General features: G+C 46.1%; 1 protein-coding gene across 1 annotated transcript in view; it reads right to left on the bottom strand.

Moving 5' to 3' along the window:
- Positions 1-23,252, bottom strand: part of TMEM132C (transmembrane protein 132C) — a 452,942-nt gene that overhangs the window by 11,710 nt on the left and 417,980 nt on the right. Inside the window, exons 6-7 of the mRNA XM_070386332.1 lie at positions 3,341-3,546; positions 1,306-1,579 (exon numbers count right to left, since the gene is read on the bottom strand). Of these exons, the coding sequence (XP_070242433.1) occupies positions 1,306-1,579; positions 3,341-3,546 (480 nt within the window). The remainder of the gene's footprint in view (positions 1-1,305; positions 1,580-3,340; positions 3,547-23,252) is intronic.

Raw genomic sequence — 23,252 nt, 5'->3', positions numbered from 1 at the left:
CCAGGCAAGAATACTGGAGTGGGTTGCCATGTCCTTCTCCAGGGGATCTTCCCAACCCAGGGATCCAACCCACATCTCCTGCACTGGCAAGTGGATTCTTTCCCACTAGCACCACCTGGGATGCCCTTCTGCTTCATCTCATAAACCAAATGTTGGACTTGGGATGTCCAGGTGAAATGGTAGAAATGTATCAGTCTTTCCCACCTGGGGCAGTTGTGAAAGGATCCAGAAGGACATTTCAAAAAGGTGGAGTCACATACACTACTATACATAAGACAGATAACCAAGAAGGGCCTACTGTCCCATTTCTGTTACTGCACTGTACTGTACCAGTTCCCTGCACTGGCAGGGAACTCTACTCAGTATTCTGTGATAACCTTATGAGAAAAAAGTCTAACAAAGAAAAGGAATATGTATTTGTGTAACTAAATCACTTTGCTGTAACACCTAGAACTAACACAACAATGTAGATCAAACTATACTTCAGTAAAATTAAACAAACAAACCAAAAAAAAAGGTGGAGTCAGTAGGACTTGATGGGTTGAATAAAAGGCCTTCTGCGCCCTCCCATCTATCCTGAAATCCCACCCTTCTGTACCTTTCCTTGGGCAGAAGAGACAGCAGGATTTTGAAGAGTTGGTTGAATGACTACATGACAGAATGACAGGCTGACTTAGGAAAGAAGGGAGGAAAGGAAGAAAGGAATCCTACCTTGGCCACTGGCACAAGTATTGCAGAATAGGGAGCAGGCTCTTTCTAAGAGAGTGTAGGAAGTGCGGATTGGAGAGGGGGCTCCGAGGGTGGAGAAGCAGAGGCAGGGTGGGCTGGGGTGGGGGTGATGGGAATGAAGGACGCAGCAGAGAGCGGGATCACAGAAGGTGCTGAGGGTGCAGCGCCACCTTCTCATTTCTGTTTGGAAGGAGGTTGGGACTCAAAGGGGTTTCCCTGGTGGCTCAGGTGGTAAAGAATCTGCCTGCAATGCAGAAGACCCAACTTCAATCCCAGAGTCAGGAAGATCCCCTGGAGAAGGAAATGGCAACCCACTCCAGTATTCTTGCCTGGAGAATTCCACGGACAGAGGAGCCTGGTGGGCTTCAGTCCACAGGGTCACAAAGACTCGGACATGACTGAATGACTATCAATTTCACTCCACTTTACCTGGGATTCAAAGAGCTGGTCCAGGCTCACCTTCTGGTGTCCACAGGATGCCAACAGAGGACCCACCCCTGCTAGCAAACTGCCTTCCTCCAAGGCACACCATGCTCAGTGATGGGTGTGCAGAGCTTCTTGGCTCCAGCTTCCTACCTGGATGGTTGTCATGCCAACTTCCCGCCCGACCAGGATCCTGCTGTCCTGGAGAGTGGCCACATGTGGTTCCTCCAGCTTCATGAAGTCGGCAACCAGGTGGGTGATGTCGAACTGCCAGTCTGGACTGAGCAGGTGGCTTGGCTGGCCCCAGGGGCCAGCCCCTTCGGACACAAACTGGGTGAGGACCCGCACCATGGCGTGCTGGTACTGGAGGGCGCAGCCCCGGCCCCGCCGCTCCTCCTCGTCCTCATCCTCGCTGTCTCGTGTGGGCCTGATGGGGAAGGAGAGGAGGCTCTCGAGTCAGAGGATGGAATTCATGATGCTCTGGAGTTGCAAAGCAGATACCTCCCCATCAATTGCCAAGAGATAGCATCCCAGGCAGAAGACTCAGGACCACACAAAAGCACCGGCTCTTTTTTAAACAATGCAAAGAAGCTTTATTGTACTTGCCAAAGGAGGAAGGTCAGACTTAATTGAGAAGGAACTAAACATCTCTCTCCACTTAACAGCATGACCCAAAGAATTTCCCCATATCCCACCTCCTGTATATGTAGCCCACAAAACACTATCTCTCTTGAAGGCATCTGTTGACAAATAAAAAATGTAAGAGTTAATATTTATTAATATTAAAGCTATTCTGTCCACGAAGTAGCTGAGAACCACGTGTGGCTATTTACAATTTAATTTAAATGAAGAAAATTAAGCAAATCCCAACATTATATTTCTCAGTCACTCCATAACCCCTTGTGCTAGTGGCTACTGTAGTTGTGGCTAGTGGCTATTGGATACTGTGGTTCTAGAACATTCCACCACTGTAAAAAGGTCTATTTGTCAAAGTGGTATGATGCTCTGGAGATGTGCCCATGCTAAGATCTTCATGGATGGACTCTTAACACCATAAGGCAAAACTTTAATTATTATGTCCAGATGAGGAAACTGAGTCAGAGATGTTGGGTGGCTGGCCCAAACTCACAAAGCTAGAAAGCCGCCAAGCTTGGATTTGAAACCAGCAAGTGTCAGTTTTTCCTTTTTAAGGGACATGGAACAAACCCACATCTTGGTCACTCAAGACCACTAAATGGTCTGAAGTCTTGGCTGGATTCACAGCTGTCTTCCTCATCAGAGGAGGACAAATTCCTTTAAGTTCATTCTATAAAAGTGGACTCACCATCTCACTGTCCTATTTATCTTTCTTGAGATAGACACTGCTGCTGCTGCTCAGTCGTGTCCAACTCTGTGTGACCCCATAGGTGGCAGCCCACCAGGCTACTCTGTCCCTGGGATTCTCCAGGCAAGAATACTGGAGTGGGTTGCCATTTCCTTCTCCAATACACTACTTGTTCCTTAAAAATCAAGACTCTGGTGCCTGGGAGACAGTCAGGAAAATAGCCCTGATGGTTTAAGATGGAAGATGTCATACAGGAAACCAATAATTCAGGAACAACTGTTATGTAGCTGACCTGGGGGCCACAGAGCGGAGGAAACAAAACCCCAGATTCCTATACAGGATGATCCAGAGTCACATGGAATAGAAGTTTTTCTTTTGGTTTAAGTGCAGATAGCATCCCAATGGGCCAGTGTAAATGCATGTAGATTTTATCCAATAATTTGATATGCACAGAGCTTTTCAAGATTATAGATATTCACCCAGAACAGAAAAGGAATCGCTGTTTCACATAGACAAAATAAGCCCCAACTTTAATTCTCTGGGGGTTGAAAGGCTAGAAAACTATGTCACTTTTGTGGCTTCCTTCTGGAGGGGCACTTTCAGGAGAGAGATTACTAGGAGCCCATGTAGAGTGCAAACAATTGGATCTGATACTGACCTGGCCGCTTAGCAGCCTTCCTGCCTGGCTGGGTTATCCTGAGTCTCGGTTTTCCCAGAGGATTGTTGTTAGGCTGCATCATGTAATCACCATGGCAACAGCATCACCTGGGCCCTGCACTGGCTCCTGCATTGACTCCTTTGTTGACATCATTTCCACAGCCATTGCTGTCATGGCTCTGATGTGTCTCCCCATCCTGGACTTACCTCTTGCTGGCCACGATGGGCACCCTCCAGCCTTTAATCTGGCTCAGCTCCGTGTCAGAGACCTCGATCTGCAGGGGCAGTCGGGGCACCCATACAGTGACATGCAGGGGGGCGCTTAGGTGCTGGTACGTGAAGTTCACCACCACATCCACCTTGCCTTTCATCTCTTTGCCGTTGACAAAGACATAGTCACAATGATCGGACACCTGCCAAGAGAGAGAGGATGGAGGAGGAGAAGTTCTCTGGGATCTGAAGACCACCTTTCAGCCATTTGTCCTTGTCTCTAGCAAAGCACACATGCTTAATGTAGGTTCTCCTCAATGCGGAGGCTGAGACAAGGATTTTGTGCAGTTGGCTTACTTAGGAGGTGACCCTAGGGAATGGGGACCAGGGAGAAGGCTGAGGGAGCCAGAGAAACAAGAAAGGTCAGTAGAAAGGTCCATTTTTGCATTTGGTGCTGTGACCATTGAGCTCTATTTTTCTGGGATCTCGTGGAAAGCCCCCAGAATTGTCAACCTGCAGGGTGAGAGACAGAAATATAATCTACCGCTCCTCTCTCTCACTGGGTGAGTGCTGCCCATGTGTTCCCCCTATTCCAGGCTGAGACACAAGCCCTGGGATGGAAAGCATGAGCAGTGTGAGAGAAGCAGCAATCACCAAGTGAAGTTGAATCTTGTCAGAATTGCAGCTGGGAGTGAACTCTGGGTGGATCCAGGGAATGTGATGCAGGTACCAGAGGTTGTCTGTTCTCCAGGCTGATGTCTGTCCAGAAGATCAGCCACACCCACGTCCCACCCCACCAGCCCCCCAAGATCTAAAGGTCTTGTACTTCCTCAAGAAGAAGTGGAAAAAGAAGAGCCTTCTTCCTCAGCAAAGTTCTACTCCCAGTTCTTACACCCACTGTCCCAATTACACGCAGCCCTGATGGTTCCCCAGAACACTCAGGTCTTCATATATGATGTTCCTTTTCCCTGGGAACGGCGTTCCTTCTCTGCTTGCAGCACTTCCCCTGACCCCCTAGGATTATCTGTGTATCTGTACTGTTACTGTTCATTCTGTGAATGGCAGCATCACGTTAGTGAAGATCAACCTGTTTCTTTCCCCTGAATTCCCTCTCCTCTCTTTTCCCATTTCTAGCAGATCATGGCCTCAGGAAAGAGATAAGACAGAACACAAAGCTGAACAAATATAAACAAAATAAAAATAAAAGCCTGCAAGCATCTAGATTTTGTGTTCCTCTGCTGAACCCATAGGAAGATGGATCTCTTTACAGCCCCATGGATACTCAGAAACAGTTTGAGGATGCCTGTGCTCCCTGGGAGGCTGGAAGGAGCAGCATGTGCAAGGATGGGACCACATCAGAGGTAACCCACGTGGATTCCAACTGATAACGCGTGCCCCCTAGGAGCTGTGAACAGAACACTTTAAGGCTAGAAGCCCCCTCCCCAAGGCCTTGATAGTAGTTACGTCTTCTAGAAATTAGACTGGGATGATGTTTCACCTCCATAATGAATTGAAAACTGAAAATAGAAATCAAGATGAGTTGTAGAGACACAACATGACCCATCTTGCATAGCCAAGTTTATGGGATCACACTGACCCCTTGTGTAAATTTGCATTTTCAGCTGCAGAAATGTAAAACCATTGAAGGCAATAAGTATACCTTTTTCTTCTTTGATCTCTTGGTGCCTCCCAGCCGCTCAAGAAGCAGGAGCTCAGCAAAGTGGAGTGAATGGATGGTTGCACGAACGGGTGGATGGATGAATGAATGAGTGAGTGGATGCACAGATGGATGAATGGGTGGATGGATGGATGGATGAATGGAGGGTGGATGATTGGATGGATGAATGGATGGGTGAATAAATTGCTAAGTGGATGGATGCATGGATGGATAGATAAATGGATGGATGAATACATACATGCATGGGTGGATAGATGGATGAATGGATGGATACATGTATGCATGCATGCATGGATAGATGGATGAGTGGATAGATGGATGCATGCATACGTGGATGAATGGATAGAAGGATGGATAGATGAACAGCTAGATGGATGCATGAACAGGGCTCTTTTTTCATGGGGATGCTTGCTTCAACACAGCCATAGATCTTGGGTCAAGAGGAGATGCGAAATATTGAGATAACTTGGAGTCAAGAACCGTGGAAACACAAGAAATTACTTTGAAAACTTCCAGAAAGCTTTAGATCAGTGTTTCCTAACCTTTTAGGAGTCATAGACTCCTTTGGGAAGAAGTTAATTCTCGCCATAGAAATGCATATACACAGAGTTTTGTGTAGCATTCCAGAGTTAATGAAGTCACACCTGGACTCTTTGCGCAGCACTTGTATACTAAGTGGTAATAGTCAATGTGCTTATCTGTCTCCCATCCAGGTTGTATACTCTGGAAGGAGCAGTATCTCCTTCAGGGGGTCTATGGCTCTGGTTAAATAACATCCGATGCTGAGCAATGAACTCCTGTGATTGCTCTTTCTTTCCCCAGCTTCTAGGAACTACAGATGACTACTCTGGGCCCAATTTTCAACTTCAACTTGCACTTCTGTTTGGAGGGGCAGCTGGTGAGGGCTGGGCTGAGTGAATTTCTTCCATCTGCTGGGGATAGTGGCAGGGGGCAGTTGGGAGGGGAACACACGAATGGATCTTCTCACTCATGGTCAGAGTGGTTTAAAAGAGTTTACATACTGATTAAGGGTGGAAACCAATTTTCATTGCTGTCCCAGACTTGTCATTAGCATGTAAACACTGTCCTGGATCTGGGCAGGCATTAGCATAATAGCCGAGCAAGAGTTATATCAGTAATCACTTCTTTAATCAATGTTGTAATTTACAGACCATTGACTTTCCTCATTTATTACCTTTCTGAGCACTGGTGGGAGGGAACCTGGCCGCTCCAGAATATATAAATAATTAAGAGGAACGCCAAGGGTATGCAGCCACCGGGCATGATAGAGCCATTGTCACTGTTATTCCTGAAGGTGCCATAAATGTCTGGGGAAGTCGCAGGCTGCATTAATCATCTCCTAAGTGGCTAGCAGTGGGAACCACGGTATCATAAAATGAGCTGGCTCGTCTGCAAAAAAGGAATCCAACCCCACTACGGGAATCTTTGCAGCCCCTCTGATCCATTTCTGGGAATCTCTTAAATTTCTCATTGTGGGTGGGCTGCCCATTAAGAACACTACCTCCTGGCCCCTGCTAACTGTGACTTTTAAAAATAAACTTATTTAAAGAAATATTTATTTATGTTTTTTGGCTGTGCTGGGTCTTCGTTGCTTCACATGGGCTTTCTCTAGCTGCGGCAAGCAGGGGCTATTCTCTAGTTGCAGTGGGAAGGCTTCTCATTATGGTGACTTCTCTCATTGTGGAACACGGGTTCTAGAGCATGGGCTCAGCAGTTGTGGTGCTCAAGGTTAGCCAACCCTTAGCATGTGGGATCTTCCCAGACCAGGGATTGAACCCATGTCCCCTGCATTGGAAGGTGGATTCTTAACCACTGGACCACCAGGGAAGTCCCCACTGTGACATTTAAACTACGCCTTTTGAAAGCATTGGTGGCCACAGAATCAACCAGTCTGCTCTTAAGGACCTTGATGGGCCAGCTTGAGTCACAAGTGTTCTGGTTGAGTGGCATATGGTTGGTTGATATCTTCTGTCATTCAGACTTTGGCAACTTCCCAAGGATGTTACCTGCTTCCTAAGGTAGAGGCTGGAGACGACTTTCCATGAGGAAAGCAAAAGATATCTGCTGGTCAGCCACCAACATCCAGTGAGACTTTTGTCTGGATTCCTGCAGCCAAGCAGGTTCTCAAATTTGAGTGAGCATCAGAGAGGGCTTGTCAAGTATCCACAGATGGTTGAGTCTACCCCTAAAGTCTCAGATTGAGCAGGTCTAGGGGGATCCCCACAGTTTTGCTTCTAACAAGTACCTGGGAAATGCTGATACCTCAGGTCTGAGGACCACAATTAAGATATTCACTCCTTGAAATAATGCAATTGTTCCTTCTATGATTCCATGGCATCATATATGTCCCATCTTGGCCTGCTGGAGCTGCTGTTACAGAATATCCAGAGGCTGGGGGCTTAAACACCAGACATTCACTTCTCACATTCTGAAGGCTGGTAAGTCCAAGATGAAGGCGCTGGCAGATTCTGTGTCTGCTGAGGACCTGCTTCCAACTCAAGGATTCTGTCTTCTGTCTGTGTCTACACTTGATGGAAGGGTGAGGGAGCTCTTTGGAGCATCTTATAAAAGCATTAATTTAGGGACTTCCCTGGTGGTCCAGTGGCTAAGAATCTGCCTGCTAATGCAGGAGATATGGGTTCAATCTCTGGTCGAGGAAGATTCCACATGCCTCAGAGCAACTAAGCCCATGCACCTCAACCACTAAGCCACGCCTTACAGCCTGGGAGTCACTACTAGAGAAAGCTTATGCATCAGTGGAGATCCCCCAAAATCTCTGGTTGGGGAACTAAGATTCCACAAACCTCGCAGTAAACAAACAAACAAAAAACAAAATAAAAAACAATCTTTTTTAAAAAACGCTAATTTATTCACGAAAGCTCCACCCTCATGACCTAATCACCTCCCCACCCCCCACTCCTCAGGGTTTAAAATCTCAACAGAAGAACTTGGGAGCCACGCAAACATTCACTCCATACCCATTCCTTTCATTATTGTAGTCATCTGGCTCTGATGCTTTAAATATCGCTGTGTTAATGACTCCCCAAATCCCATCTCCAGATAACAAAGTGCTTATTCAACATCTCTACTTGGCTCTCTAATTAACATCTCCAACTTCATATGTTGAGAAATATAACTCCAGGTATAGGTTTTGTGTCTTAGGAGACTGGGGGCTGCAAACTGAAATCAAGTTCAGATACAGAAAAATGATTTACATTTCTTGTGCACCTGAGTTTGTATCTCTGCTCTAGTAATATAAAATGTCAAATGTCCTGCACTGTTCTGATGCCTTCTTTTGCATTTGCCATGTGCTTTCCCCATCATTCTCGCCCTTGGTCTTTCTGGAGCTCTGGACAGAAATCAGGATCTCACTTTATTTTTATTTTTTAAATATTTATTTTAAGTTGTATTGGGTCTTAGTTGTGGCATGTAGAATCTTTCATTGTGACCCGTGGCTTCTCTCTAGTTGTGGTGTGTGGGCTCAGTAGTTGTAGCACTTGGGCTTGTTTCACAGCATGTGGGATCTTAGTTCTCCAACTGGGAATCGAACCTGCGTCCCCTTCTTGGGAGGCGGATTCTCAACCACTGGACCACCAGGGATGTCCTGCTGCTGCTGCTAAATCGCTTCAGTCATGTCTGACTCTGTGTGACCCCAGAGATGGCAGCCCATCGGGCTCCCCGCTGTCCTGGGATTCTCCAGGCAAGAACACTGGAGTGGGTTGCCATTTCCTTCTCCAATGCATGAAAGTGAAAAGTGAAAGTGAAGTTGCTCAGTTGTGTCCGACTCTTAGCGAGCCCACAGACTGCAGCCCACCAGGCTCCTCTGTCCATGGGCTTTTCCAGGGAGAGTACTGGAGTAGGGTGCCATTGCCTTCTCTGAGGGATGTCCTAGGATCCCATTTTAGAGATGAGAAAACTGAGGAGCACTGAGGTTGTAGCTTGCCCAAGGTGGAGAAGAAGATTTATGACAGCCAGTGCAGGACTTGATCAGACTGCTTCTATTGTGTTGTCTGAACAGGTAATATCCTGAGACTGTGGCCTTAGAAATTGCCCTTTCTGCCATGCGAATATGAGAATCTTTTTCATTCATGCAGGCAAGGGGACCAGGGAAAGGGGCCCTGAGACAGGCCACTGGCCCATGGACCAGCTCAGATCCTTTCCATCAGCTGCCCTGGCCCTCCCTCACTCTCTTGGCCCATCCCAAATAAGCCCACTCAGACAGGCTGGAACATTGGACAGGGAATGCTGTATTAGTTTCAGATGGACAGCAAAGCGATTCAGTTATATATATATATATATATATATACATACACACACACACATATATATATGTGTGTATATATATATTCATTTTCACATTATTTTCCATTAAAGGTTATTACAAAATATTGAGTATAGTTTCCTGTACTATACAGTAGGTACTTGTTGATTACCTATTTTATATTCAGTATTATGTATATGTTAATCCCAAACTCCTAATTTATCCCTCTCCCCCAACCCTTCCTTCCCTTTTGATAATGATAAGTTTGTTTTCTATGTCTATGGGTTTATGTCTGTTTTGTATAGAAGTTCATTTGTATCTTTTTTTTTTTTTTTTGGTTTAGGTAGGTTTGTTCCTAGGTATTTTATTCTTTTTGATGAGGTGGCAAATGGGATTGTTTTCCAAATTTTTCTTTCTGATCTTTCATTGTCAGTGTGTAAACATGCAACAGACTGTTGCGTATTTTGTATCCCGTAACCTTGCCAAATTCCTTGATGAGCTCTAGTAGCTTTCTGATAGTGTCTTTAGAGTCTTCTATGACTAGTATCATGTAGTCTGGAAACAATGACAGTTTTACTTCATTTCTAATTTGGAGTCCTTTTATTTCTTTTGCTTCTGATTGCCGTGGCTAGGACTTCTAAAACTGTGTTGAATAAAACTGGTGCGAGTGGACATCCTTGTCTTGTTTCCTTTAGATCCTTAATCTAGTGGTTTTCAAGAAGGGGCCATTGCATCCTCCGAGGGCCACTGGACAATCTTTGGAGATCTTTTTGGCTGTTACAGCCAGGGAAGGAGGTTGTCACAACTGGAAGAAGAGCGACTGGCATCTAATGACAGACAAGTAATGCTGCTCAACATCCTGCACTGTCCTCCAGCACGGCACCCCCGCACAGCGTCAGCCGATCCCAGATGTCAGCACTCAACATCCTGCACTGTCTGTCCTACAGCATGGCCCCCCGCACAGCGTCAGCTGATCCCAGATGTCAGCACTCAACATCCTGCACTGTCCTCCAGCACGGCCCCCTGCACAGCGTCAGCCGATCCCAGATGTCAGCCGTGCCTCGGCTGTGAAACCTGGTGTGCAAATTCTCAGAGATACTTTCTTAGATACTTTTATGTAAAATTGCAACCCCTCCAAGACTCCTGACACTCTTCTTTGCTTTATTTTTCTCTACCACTCATTGCCATTTCATACACTATGCATTTTACCTATTTATTTTGGTTTTTATTTGTCTTCCCTCAACAGAATATGGGTGGCAGGGATTTTTGTCTGTTTCGTTCACTATTGTACCCTTAGTGCCTAAAATGGTACCTGGCATATAGCAGACACTCAATAAATGTATGCTGAAAATGAATGAATGAATGAGAGCGTAAGGATATCATTTGACTTTCATGGTGTTTATAAAACAGCAAATTAGTTATCAGCACTGAAAAACCATTGCATTCAATTTTGTTACCACCCTGAACCCCCAAAGCATTTGCATTTTCTACCTTGGTGTCTGACTGGTCTCATAGGCCAGACTGGAGAATTTGGGGGGCGCTATTGGAAGGGACAATAGGCGGCAGCTGGTCTTGGAGGTGTTGAAAGCCAGCCCCGGAGGTGCCCACATCCCACAGCAGGCTGCCTCCCCATTCTGTGCCCGCTTTCTCCCATGCTTTCTCCATCCTACCACCTATCATAGTTAGTGCCCAGATTTATTTATTTTTCTATTATTCTCTTAATTTTAATTATTGCACAATGTCCTCATGGGAAGTATGCAAAGTGTCAACCCCATCCCACCAAGAGCTAGGCTGAGCGATCCTTCAGAGGGCAGGCTGCGGGGGTGACTGGGAACTATGCCCTGGGAGACTGTTTGGCAGACTATTTCTTCATGCAAATTACTGGCAACCAATGTGAGGTTCTCTCAATGGGGAATTAAATGGCCAGAAACTGCCACAACATCTCCAGAAAAGAGTGTTTTCAAGGCAGCCATGGCACGTGCCCTTGCTGAAGAAGGGGCACGCAGGTACCCGGTCCCCTATTCTTCCCCTTAGGGACCCCTCAGGGTTGCCCCTACCACTTCACCCCTGACACTCACCCACCCACTGCACACACAGGGAACATACACATCCGAGGAGATGGACTCTCATGGGTGATAACTGTTTTATAGCAGCAAAAAATGTTCTCTGAGTGCCTGCAGTAAACCGGGAACCATTTTAAGGGGTCACATGGATCATTTCGTTGACTCCTCACCATGAACACAGGACAGGGCTACATTTTAAGAATCACATCCATATTTCAAATGAAGAAACAAAAGCACAGGGAAGTGATGTAACTTGCCCAAGAACACACAGATGGTAGTTTGTGAGTCAGAATTTAAACACAGTCAACCCCAGAGCTCTGCTCTTAACCATGGTGCCTACTGGTTTATGGGCTGTTTGAGTTGTTGATTTTGATTCTTATTCCTTTTCTTCCACTGTGAGCAGAAAGACTTTATTTTGCATTGATAGCAGACCTGGCCATGTGGGTAGCTTTGGCCAAGAGAATGCGGAAAAAGTCGACAGCCAACATATCCAAGCTCAGACTGAAGAGCTGTCATGTGTTTCTGCCCACCCTTGTGAACTCTGCCACCAGAGGAACTTAGACCAGCTGAGACCTCAGCCCAGCCCTGGAATGAAGCATCTGGACTCCATCACTGCCTGATGTGCAGGGAGGGATCCAGCCCAGCTGAGCCCAGAGACCACCAGACGATCTGCAAATGCACCACCAAGAGAAAATGATCATTCCTTTCAACAACCGAATGTTGGGGTCACTTGTTATGCGGCAGAGCTGACTGAGTTACTCTTCTAAGTGCTGTGGTGAAGAGAACACTGTCTGTACCATTCAGGAGGCCTCATATTCCTTCCCCTCCACACTCCACTCTCCCTTTATCCCATACCCTTCTCTCCTCCTTAGGCAGTAGAGAGGCCACAGCAGGAAGAGCCCATGGTTTTGGGAATTCTCCACATCAGAGCTTCTCATCCAGGGGCAGTGACTTCTGCCTGGCCCTCGCTTTGGTCTGGAAGAACTTTCCTTTCTCTGTGTCCTAGTCTTCCACAGAACTTCTGGCTTATCTAGCATCTTCCCCACTATTTGTGCTCCCCCTGCAGCTGCCCGAGGGAAAGTTTTATGTTTGCAGGAGTCTGCTGCCATTTCAGTGATTCCTTCACTATGAAAGTGCCCGACACTTTTCTGACATCTCTGGAAAAGAAGAACAGGAATAGGTGGGGGAAGGCAGGACTAAGCAGTATTTCTGAGACGATGTCTCCACTTCCCTCCTCTTTGCTTCCTGCTCCTTACTTAAGGATGGCCAAACAGAAATCTGTTCTGTGATAAATCACACTTTCTCCAGCTGGCAGTGCAAAATGCTGCCAGGACTTGGGAGATGCTGAGCGCTTCTCAGCTCAGGACTCCTGTCCACCATGGATCTGGTGGTGCTAGGTGGGACCTGGCCCATGTAAGCCAACTGTGCAGCAGGACCCTCACCAGGGCGGTCAGGCCCAGAGGAAGCTGGATTTCCTCACTAGAGGCTCCAAATGTGTGGCCAGGCTTGCACTGGAGTCAGGGCTGACCCCTCACTAGTCTTCATCTGAAAGTGAAAGTGGATCAGTTGTGTCCAACTCTTTGTGACCCATGGACTATAGTCCATGGAATTCTCCAGGCCAGAATACTGGAGGCTCAGCTGGTAAAGAATCTGCCTGCAGTGAGGGAGACCTGGGTTTGATCCCAGGGTTGGGAAGATCCCCTGGAGAAGGGAAAGGCTACCCAGTCCAATATTGTGGCCTGGAGAATTCCATGGACTGTATAGTGCATGGGGTTACAAAGAGTCAGACACAACTAAGCAACTTTCGCATTCTTCAGCTAGCACACGAGGATTCCTTCTTTTTACAGTTACTTCCTGTATTGCTATTACGCAGCAGGCATTTTCTCAAGCACTGGAGATGTAGACGTGAGTGATAAGGAGACTTTAAGGATGTTCTGATATGGGGAGTGTTGGGTAGACGATAACAAGTCTATAAGAAGACACCTGTGGGCAATAAATACTATGAGAAAAATAAAAGAAGGGAACAAGAGAGGGCGGATTCCAACTATCAAGAAGGCGGCAGCCTTGTGAGATTTGGGGGAGAAATTTCCAGGCAGATGTTCTTATCTTCCTTATCTAGCATTTCTTAAGTGCCTGCTGTGTGTCAGATTCTGTGCTAAGAGGACATTAAGGACAAACTCCTTTCGTCCTCACCCAAACCCTTTTACAGAGGAGGAAACCAAGGCTCAGGGAGGTTGGTTAACTTGTCCGAGGTCACATAGCCAATCATATTGGACTTGGATCTGAAAGCAGTTCTTGAGCTCCGGAAACTTTCCCTTAAAAAAACAACTTTGTCAATTTAATTGGTGGAAAGTTATCTCAGTGCTTCTATTTTAGAATTAACAAGAAAGTTCTTGAGGTTTGTGATCAAGTCTTCTTTCTTCCTGTGACCTTCTGCAATTCCCAGACACTAGTATACAAGGATTTTACTAAACTGTCTTTCTTTCCTTCTCTTTTTAAAAGTTTGTCTCATATAATTATGCTCAATAACTTGTGTAAGTTCAGGGACCCGTCTTCATCATCTCACCATCTTCATTATACTGCTAAAAGGAAAATCAGAGGCAATGTAATTTTTTGGAAGAAAAAAAATCTTTTGCTTTTTTAAACATCTCTATTGAGATATCTTTGGCATATCAAAATGTATCCATTTAAGATGTAAAACTTGATGCTTTGATACATGTATCCACTGTGAAAAGATCGCCATAATCTACACTAAACAATGTATCCATTTCTTGACATAGTGATCATTGTGGGTGTGTAAAGTGCTGTTGAGAAGATTTAATTTAGAATCTATCCCCTTAGCAAATTTCAAGTGTCCAGTACAATAAGCCCTGATCCTTCACTGCTCTCTTACAATGTGCAAAGACCCTAAGGTAGGAATATTTTGACCTTTTGCAGAAACAAAAGGAAGGTTGGTAAACACAAAGCTAGAGAAGTGGGCTAGGGTGTGCTGGGCAGGGAGAGAATGGCATCCCAAATTTGCCAGGAGAATTAAACTGAAAACCCACAAATACAGGGAATTAGCCCAGTGTCTGGCACATACAGGCAGACACACCACACAGGTGCCTGGCAGATTTGGGTAAGTGGATTGTACTAGCCCTGGAAGTCTGTAGATAAGGGGCTTTCATTTTTTTCATGCTTTGAAGCATGGGGAGAAGGTTCCAGAATGCCGAACTTATATAGCACTGTCTTTCCTGTGTGTGCACATCTCTCTCTAGTACCTTGTGCCCTGGGCCACCTGTTGTGCCATCAACCTGGCTCTTTGCCTAACGATGTCACTTGAGATCCTGAAGTCCTGGTACCCAAGATGCAAGGTCCAGGGCTGTCCTGCTGAGGGGACTGAGTGCCTCATGGCTTCTCTTTGAACTTCTAGACTCAGAAGAGCTTCCCCACTAGAGAAGGCTTATTTCAAAAGCTGCAGCTGCCACCTGAACACTGGAGCAGAGTGAGGAAGAAAGGGCTTAATTATAGAGGAAACCAGGCAGCAAGGATGGGAGTGATCCAGCCATGCAGGTTGAAACGGGACTTTGGGGAGGGATGTTGCTAAAGCCCCAGGACCATGTCTGCTGGTTGTGACCATACCTGTCTTCCCTCAAGAGCTCAGGGGATCTGGTGAAGCTGGAAAGATGAGTCTGAGTTTCCAGCAGGTCCCTTACATTGTTACAAGTCACGTATTTTCTCCTCCTTTTCATTTTCTTTTTCGGATCTGGAATCATTCCATGACAGCCTTCTACACGCTATGGTGTCAATTTCCTTGTCAATTATCCTCATGCCTTCAATAACCAATCACGGGACCCCTGTCCTCTTGGGAGAGCTCAGGGCAGGGTCTTACTGGGAGAGTTTAGACTCTTCCACTTCATGTCCTTTGCCTCCATCAGAGCTGATTACTGCTTTAGCTAATGTCAATCTGTTCATGGCTTGGTTGACATTAGGCCTTTTCCCTAACCCAGGCCAAGTTGAGAAAGGCCTTGGGACAGGAGGACAGGGAAAGGGTGGGTAGCAAAGAACAAGAGGTGGGAGGGGAGGAGCCTCTACTCCGGGCACCCAGTTCTCTTCCCTGTGGCCCCTGCCCTAGTTGCGTTTGGGAACCCTCCTCTCCCCAACATCAGTCCAGAGGTTTGGGTGAAGTTCCACCTCCAGCCTCCAAATTAAGGTCATGTGACCATGACCTAAGCCAATCAGAGCTTCACATTTCTCTGGCCACAAACGATTGGCTCAGGGGTGAACACATGACTTAAGCTGATACAGTCAGAGGGAATCTCAGGAATTTTTCAGGCAAGGCTGAAACACGTAAAATATTACATGCCAGACTGCTACATGTAAAGAGATGGTTTGCAGCCACATTTGGACAGTACAGCTCATCCAAGATTTCAGTCAGTACAGGTACAGAATACTGAACCAAAAGACAGGCAGAAGTGAAATACTGATTGATGACCTCATTTGAGCTCCTGGATTCAGCCATTCCTGAAGCCAGATTGCTTACTGTACAAATATAGAAGCCCTTAAACTTCCTCTTTGGGGGTTTAACTCAGTTTGGGTCACTTTATCTGTTAACCAATAACATATTCTCAGATAAAAGAGTCAAGATCTGCTGGACCAGCCCAGACCCATCTGTGTGTATCTCTGTCCTTAAGCATCTCAGCAAGAATGACAAGATAAACAGGTAAAAAGGCACAGTTGTCGTTAAGCTGACACTGCATGGTGACTATTAATCCTCTGAGAGCTCAGAAACTGACAGGGAAAGAAAAATGAGAGTAAATCAGAAGTAATTTAATAGAATTCTAGATCAGATTCAGTGGACAGTTATTTTTACTGCCCAAAACACAATCATCTTATTTTCTGTATCAGTTTTTCAGGTATTTTTCAGGGGAATCTCCCTAGGTCTTCATGCTCAGTTCATGTACTTCAAGGGTCTTGACACCAGCTATACAGTGGGCCATACCCCTAACACATCACACTGCCCTGGCCACAGGGGTTGGTCCAGGGATGGTCGTGTGATTCTTGTTGAGCCCAATAACAGGAAGTCCCAGGATTTTTGATAGAAGGAAAGTAGCATCTCATTTCTGCTGGACTTGGATCTGAGAAGAGGTGGATGTATAGCCTCTGAAACCACTTCTAGAGAGTCCAAGGCTAGGACTTCCTTGGAGGTCCAGTGGTTAAGAATCTGCCTTGCAATGCAGGGGACATGGGTTTGGTCCCTGATTGGGGAATTAAGATCCCACATGCCACATGCCAACTAAGCCTGAACTACAACTAGACTGTACGTGCGTGGCACGAGAAAGATCCCGTGTGACATAACAGAGATCCTGCGTGCCGCAACTAACACCTGACACAGCCAAAGAAAAAAAAAAGAAAAGAGAGAGAGAGAAAGGAGTGCTTGGCTTGATAGTGAAAGAAACAGAGTCAAATGCAGAGCTCAGAGGTGCAGAGAAATTGATTTCTGAATCCATCTGTGTCTGAAGCCTGCAGTGCCCCAGACTTCCCATTATAAGACAATTTCTCCCTTTACTTATTAAGTCAACTGGAGAGTTTTCACCATTCAACAAGCACATCATCCTTGACAAAGATATGATGGGCCATTGGGAAGTTGACATACGATGCTGTCTGAGACAGAATCTTTGTAATTAGATGGATTTCAATAGAGAGGTCAATGAGGGGTAAAAATTTTAGTATCTGGCAGGAGCAAAAGCAGACACAGGGGAGAAGTGTTTTCCAGATCTAAATCTCCGCCAAAGCAAACGAATTCTCTACCCTGTGCTTCCTGGAGCTGGCCAGAAACTTTTCTTCAAGGCAAGGGCTGTACATGCCCAGATGCAGGATTTCTGGGGCTTGACAACCTCTCTTCCCAATTAAGTAAATCTAGATGGAGCCTCCCTTGGCTCAAGTGAAGTCTGACTCATGAATAAATGGTCTTATCTTTTGCAAAAGTCTTTTATTAGAACATAGTATTCTTGGGAGCTTAAGACAGAGTATTAGACCAACCTGTTCTTTCTTGGCCAGCCCAGTCATCCACTTCTGCCTAGCCACCTCTCCTAGGGACGAACATTTGGCTTAGCTCCTACCGGCTGGAGGCTCTGGGTCTGTGCTTGTTGAATAACATCTGGGTTGATAGGAATGTCCAACACTTGGGCTGTCCAATGCCCTACCTATGTGCCATCCAAAATGGTAACCATGAGTCACCTGTGTGGCCAGTCACACCCTCTCTGAGTGTGACAACCACAAATGTCTCCAAACATTGCCAAATGTTCCCTGGCAAAGGATGCGATCCTCCTAGGGAGAGAACTCCTGCTCTATCTGGATAGTAAGAAGAGCTAACTGAATGTATTGCCCTACATGCTTTATCTCTATGTGTTCTCTGCATGTGTTCAGTAACTTCAGTTGTGTCCGACTTTTTGTGACCCTATGTTAAAACTCAGGATTCCCAGGTGGTGCTAGTGGTATACCAATGGAGGTAGACGTAAGAGACACAAGTTCTATCCGTGGGCCGGGAAGATCCCCTGGAGAAGGAAATGGCAAGCCACTCCAGTATTCTTGACTGGAGAATCCCATAGACAGAGGTGGGTTACAGTCCATGGGGTTTCAAGGAGTCGGACACCACTGAGTGACTTAGCACACATGTTAAAACTTGCAGCAATCTTAGGAGGTTGCTATAAGTATGTACCCATTTTACAAATGAATAAACTAAGGCTTGAAGAACTTGCAGAATGCTAGCTCTCAGATATGCTATTTCAACCATACTTTGCATCCCAGCTGGAGGGAGTTCTTAAAAAATTTTTTAAAATTTATTTACTATTGGTTTCACTGTGTCTTCATTGCTGTGCGAGGGCTTTCTCGAGTTGCACTGAGTGGGGGCGACTCTCTGGTTGTGGTGGTCAGGCTTCTCATTGTGGTGGCTTCTCTTCTTGCAGAGCACAGGCTCTAGAGTAGTTGTGGCACTTGGGCTAATTGCTCTGGGGCATGTAGGATCTTCCCGGATCAGGGATCAAACCTGTGTCCCCTGCATTGGCAGGTGGATTCTTAACCACTGGACCACCAGGGAAGCCCCAGCTGGAGGGAATTCTGATACTAGAAGAAACTTTCATGAAAGGAGCTTCCTTGCGTTACACTGGAGACCCCTGGCCCAGAAGGAGGCATGGCTGGGCAATGTCACTCAGCCTAGCCTGACACCCGGGACTCCTTTGTTTTTCTTGATTTTCTTTCATTCTTAGGACCAACTGGCTCTTCAGGATGAAGACCTTTCCATATTTCTTCCGGAGCCTGTACGATACAAAATGCGTGAATAAGGACCTCTCTTCCCTTCTTTGGAAAAGGCATGCCCATTTTCCTTCTGGGCAAGGGGTTGCCACTCACAGTGGTTATCAATCTCATGACTCTTTAAAAACTTCATGCTGTTATTAAGGAACTTTGCTCTCTTGAGGACTCAGAACTCATGGGATCAATAGTAAATTCAGCAGGGATAAAGCTTTGTGCTGAAGGGAGCCAGTGTACCAGGAAAAGTAAGACTATTGCTTATGCGCGATTGCTTTCCAAGTATTGGAACTAAGGTGGACTCCTTTGGTCAGCAGGGGAAAGATGGTGCTGCTGGTTGCCCATGTCCATTATTTTTAGTTCTGCACTGGGATCCATTAGGGAGTTCCAAGTGGTGCTAGTGGTAAAGAACCTGCCTGCCAATGCAGGGGACGCAAGAGATGTGGGTTCGACCCCTGGGTCTGGAAGATCCCCTGGAGGAGGGCATGGCAACTCACTCCAGCATTCTTGCCTGGAGAATCTCATGGACAGAGAGGCCTGGCGGGTTACAGTCCATGGGGTTTGAGAGAGTTAGACATGACTGAAGCAACTTAGCACACACATATGGGATCCGTTAGCTGGAACCATGCCCTAGAGGTTAAACAGGCTGCACTGAAAATTCATTAAATGTGCTTTTAAAAGGATGCTTTAAACTCAGCATTCCTATCCTGTCTTGTGTGGGGGGGGTGCCTACCCCCTGTGGCCTCAGGAGCTTCAGAGAAAAGACATGCGGGGCTGCAGACCAGTATAGAGGTCACCCAGGAAGCAGAAGCTGGTGTTTCCTAGAGTCAGCCTGGTTAAGATGAGTGGGTTCGTAGAGCACTGTGAAAACCAGGGACACAGCGTCAATAGCAGGCACCAATGGGACTTCCCTGATGGTCCAATGGTTAAGAATCTGCCTGCCAATGCAGGGGACACGCGTTTGATCCCTGGTCTGGGAAGACCCCACAAGTCATGTCTCCCAACTACTGAGCCTGTGCTCTTGAGCCCACGTGCCGCAATCACTGAGCCCACGGGCCCTAGAGCCCATGAGCTGCAACAAGAGAAGCCACCACGATGAGAAGCCTGAACACCACAACTAGAGAGCCACCCCCGCTCACCGCAACTTGAGAGAGTCCTCATGCAGCAACGAAGTGAAGCCAAAAATGAATAATTAAATATTTAAAAAAAATTTATTTAAGAGAAACCAAGCAGGCATGACAGTCATTATTTTCTCTGCTAACTGGCCTGAATATCTCCTCCTTGGAGGCCACCCTATCTAGAGTGATCCTTTACCCCGAGGCCACACCCTGGCACAACACGCATCGCATTTCCTTTTCGGTCCTCATCTCCACATGAAATATACACTTATCTGCTACTGTCCACTCCCTTCATCACTAGAATGCCAGGCTCCATGAGAAGCGGGTGGGGAGGGCATGTTCTATTTCTTGCTGAGTACCCAGTACCAGAACAGTCCTTAGTAAAAGGCCAATGCATCTTTGTTGAAGGAATCATTAGGTGGTTGTAGAAAATACTGTATGTCATTGAATCTGAGATACCATTACTTCATGGACCACGAGTAAGAAAACCTGTGCAAATTAACCTGTGCAGTGCCATCCATGCAAGGCTCATCTTTATTCCAAGGATATTCAAGTGTGGACAAATATTTATAGCAGGAGTCCCAAACCTCTGGGATCTAATGCCTAAAGATCTGAGGGGTGTGTGTGTGTGTGTGTGTGTTAGTCGGTCAGTCATGTTCGACTCTCTGTGACCCCATGGGGTGCTGCCCACCAGGCTCCTTGGTCCATGTGATTTTCCAGGCAAGAATACTGGAGTGGCTTGCCATTTCCTTCTCCAGGGGATCTTCCTGACCCAGGGATCGAACCTGGGTCTCCTGGAGCTGATGTAATAATATTATAAATAAAGTGCACAATAAGCGTAGTGTGCATGAATCACCCTGAAACCATTTCTCCCACCTCCCTGGTCCGTGGGAAAATTGTCTTTCAGGAAACCAGTCCCTAGGGCCAGAAAGTTTGGGGGCCGCTGTTTATAGCAAGGACTCTATGATGATGATTACATAGGTGTTGGAAGTGCTTGTCCCTCTTATGTGTTTTCTCTCCTTGTGCTGTTCCTGGGCTTCCGTTGGGCACGTGGTTGTCCTTCTCTGGGCTGTTGCTTATTCATTTCTTGCACATAAATCAACACAGATGCTGTTGTTTGCAGGTCTTTCCACTCACACGTTATTACTCCTATTGACCTAAACCTCAAACACACTGCAGACCAGACCCCTTGTCACTCGCTGCTCCTTTATGTCCCTCACTGGTGAAGCTTCATTTCCCAAATGCCCACCAGACAGGGATATTCAAGAAGCACTGTAAGGTGAGAGAGAGGAAGAAGCAGAAATGTGCACGTGATATGACCCCACCTCTGCAAAACAGGTGACACAGTTGGTAAAGAATCCGCCTGCCAATGTAGGAGACTCAGGAGACGTGGGTTTGATCCCTGGGTCAGGAAGATACCCTGGAGGAAGAAATGGCAACTCACTCCAGTGTTCTTGCCTGGAAATCCCATGGAGAGAGGAGCCTGGTGGGCTACAGTCCATAGGGTCAGAAAGAATTGGACATGACTGAGCAAACATACACAAATGCAGCAAACAAGCCAAGACAGAAAAAGCCCTTATACATGTGCATTTACACACACACACACACCTTGACATGTATGTGTTTATGATTGTATGAGCATGAAGAAAGGTATAGAACGAGATCAGGTAGGTAATTAACATGGATTACCGAGGGTTGGAAATGTATGCTATAGCATGTGTGTGTCTGTGTCTGTGTGTGTATCTGTAGATCTCCCAATTTAATTAAATTTTTTTTCCTTTTTGGTTTACAATATTCTGTGCGTTTCAGGTGTATAGCAAAGTGATTGTTATACATTTATATATATGTATATGAAATCTTTTCTTTATCAGATTATTTTCCATTATAGGTTACTACAAGATATTGAATATAGCTCTCTGTGCTATACAGCAGGTCCTTATTTATCTATTTTATATATAGTAGTGGGTCTCTGTTAATCCTGAACTTCTCATTTATCCCTCCCTTCTTTCCCCTTTGGTAACCATAAGTTTGTCTTCTATGTCTGTGAGTCTATTTCTGTTTTGTAAATAAGTTCATTTGATTTGCCTAATTAAAAAGTCCATGGTAAAAAATAGTTTGTATGATATGATCCCGTTCTTGGAAAGTAAGATCTCTCTCTAGATGGTTATCCATAAAGTGTCAAAAGAGATTATGTACAAAATGATCGCCAAACTTTCAGCAAGAGACCACATACTGTATGATTCCATTTACATGAAATGCCCCCCAAAGGGCAAATCTACAGAGACAGAAAGTAGATTAGTGGTTGCCAAGGGCTAGGGGTGGGAATGGGGATTAACAGCAAATGGGGTGACAAAAATATTCCAAAACTGGGTCATGGCAATGGTTACCCAACTCAGTCAATCTCCTAAAATGTCACTGAATCATACACTGGGAGTAAGCTGCAACCCATGCTAATTTTTTAATAACACTGTGCCTGCCACAAAAATACATCTGTAGGCAGCCAGTCTGTAACCCTTGGCTTACCTAATAGGGTCGTCAAGGGGATTACCCAACTCAGAGTTAAGCCCTTTACTTGAAAAATGAAACTCCTGAATCCTCACAATAACCTTTGAATTAGATACCAGATTGTCTCTCAGGGAGATTGCAAATCAGTGATGGTAGAGGTTTAGACCAAGTCATGTCCGATTCTTGTGAGCCCATGGACTGTAGCCCACCAGGGTTCTCTGTCCATGGGATTTCCTGGGCAAGAATACTGGAGAGGATTGCCGTTCCCTTCTCCAGGGGATCTTCCCTACCCAGGGATCAAACCCGCATCTCCTGCACTGCACGCGGATTCTTCACTGCTAAGCCACCAGGGAAGCTGCAAATCAGTAATAAAGACCAATGATCAGCAAGGACCTAATATGTGACCATGACTGGGGGGAGGGGGACCTCTAGATCCAAAAACCAAGTACCTCTCCCCTGCCCCTCCTCCCAAAGTTACTTTTCAGCCACTGGAAAGAGCATTGCTTGTCCAGCCGCAAGCAGAGGAGGTATCCCTCAGGGCAGTGGTTCTCAGCGGGGGTGATTTTGCCTGCTAGGGGACATTTAATAATGTCTGGAGACGTGTTTGTTTGTCACAACTCGGAGTGCTAAGGAGAAGAAGTCAAAGAGGCTTCTACACATCCTGCAATGCACGGGACAGTCCCCATAACAAAGAATTAGTCGGCACAAAATATTAAGAGTGGTAGGGTTGCAAATCCTGTCTCTGAACTCAGGACTTTGCTGTTCAACACTGCAGCCACAAGCCACATGTGGCTCTGGGCCACTTGAAATGGGGCTCAGGTGGAGGTGTGCTCTGTGTTAAACATATACTGGATTTGAAAGTTGTTGCTGTTCAGTTGCTAAATTGTGTCCGACTCTTTGTGACCCCGTGAACTACAGCATGCCAGGCACCCCTGTGCTTCACTATGTCCCGGAGTTTGCTCGAACTCATGTCCAT

This window comes from Bos mutus, chromosome 17 (assembly GCF_027580195.1).
Source record: "Bos mutus isolate GX-2022 chromosome 17, NWIPB_WYAK_1.1, whole genome shotgun sequence".
In the NCBI taxonomy this organism is placed as follows: domain Eukaryota; kingdom Metazoa; phylum Chordata; class Mammalia; order Artiodactyla; family Bovidae; genus Bos; species Bos mutus.
The sequence above is the reverse complement of the archived record's forward strand: the minus strand, read 5'-3'. Positions and strand labels throughout refer to the sequence as shown.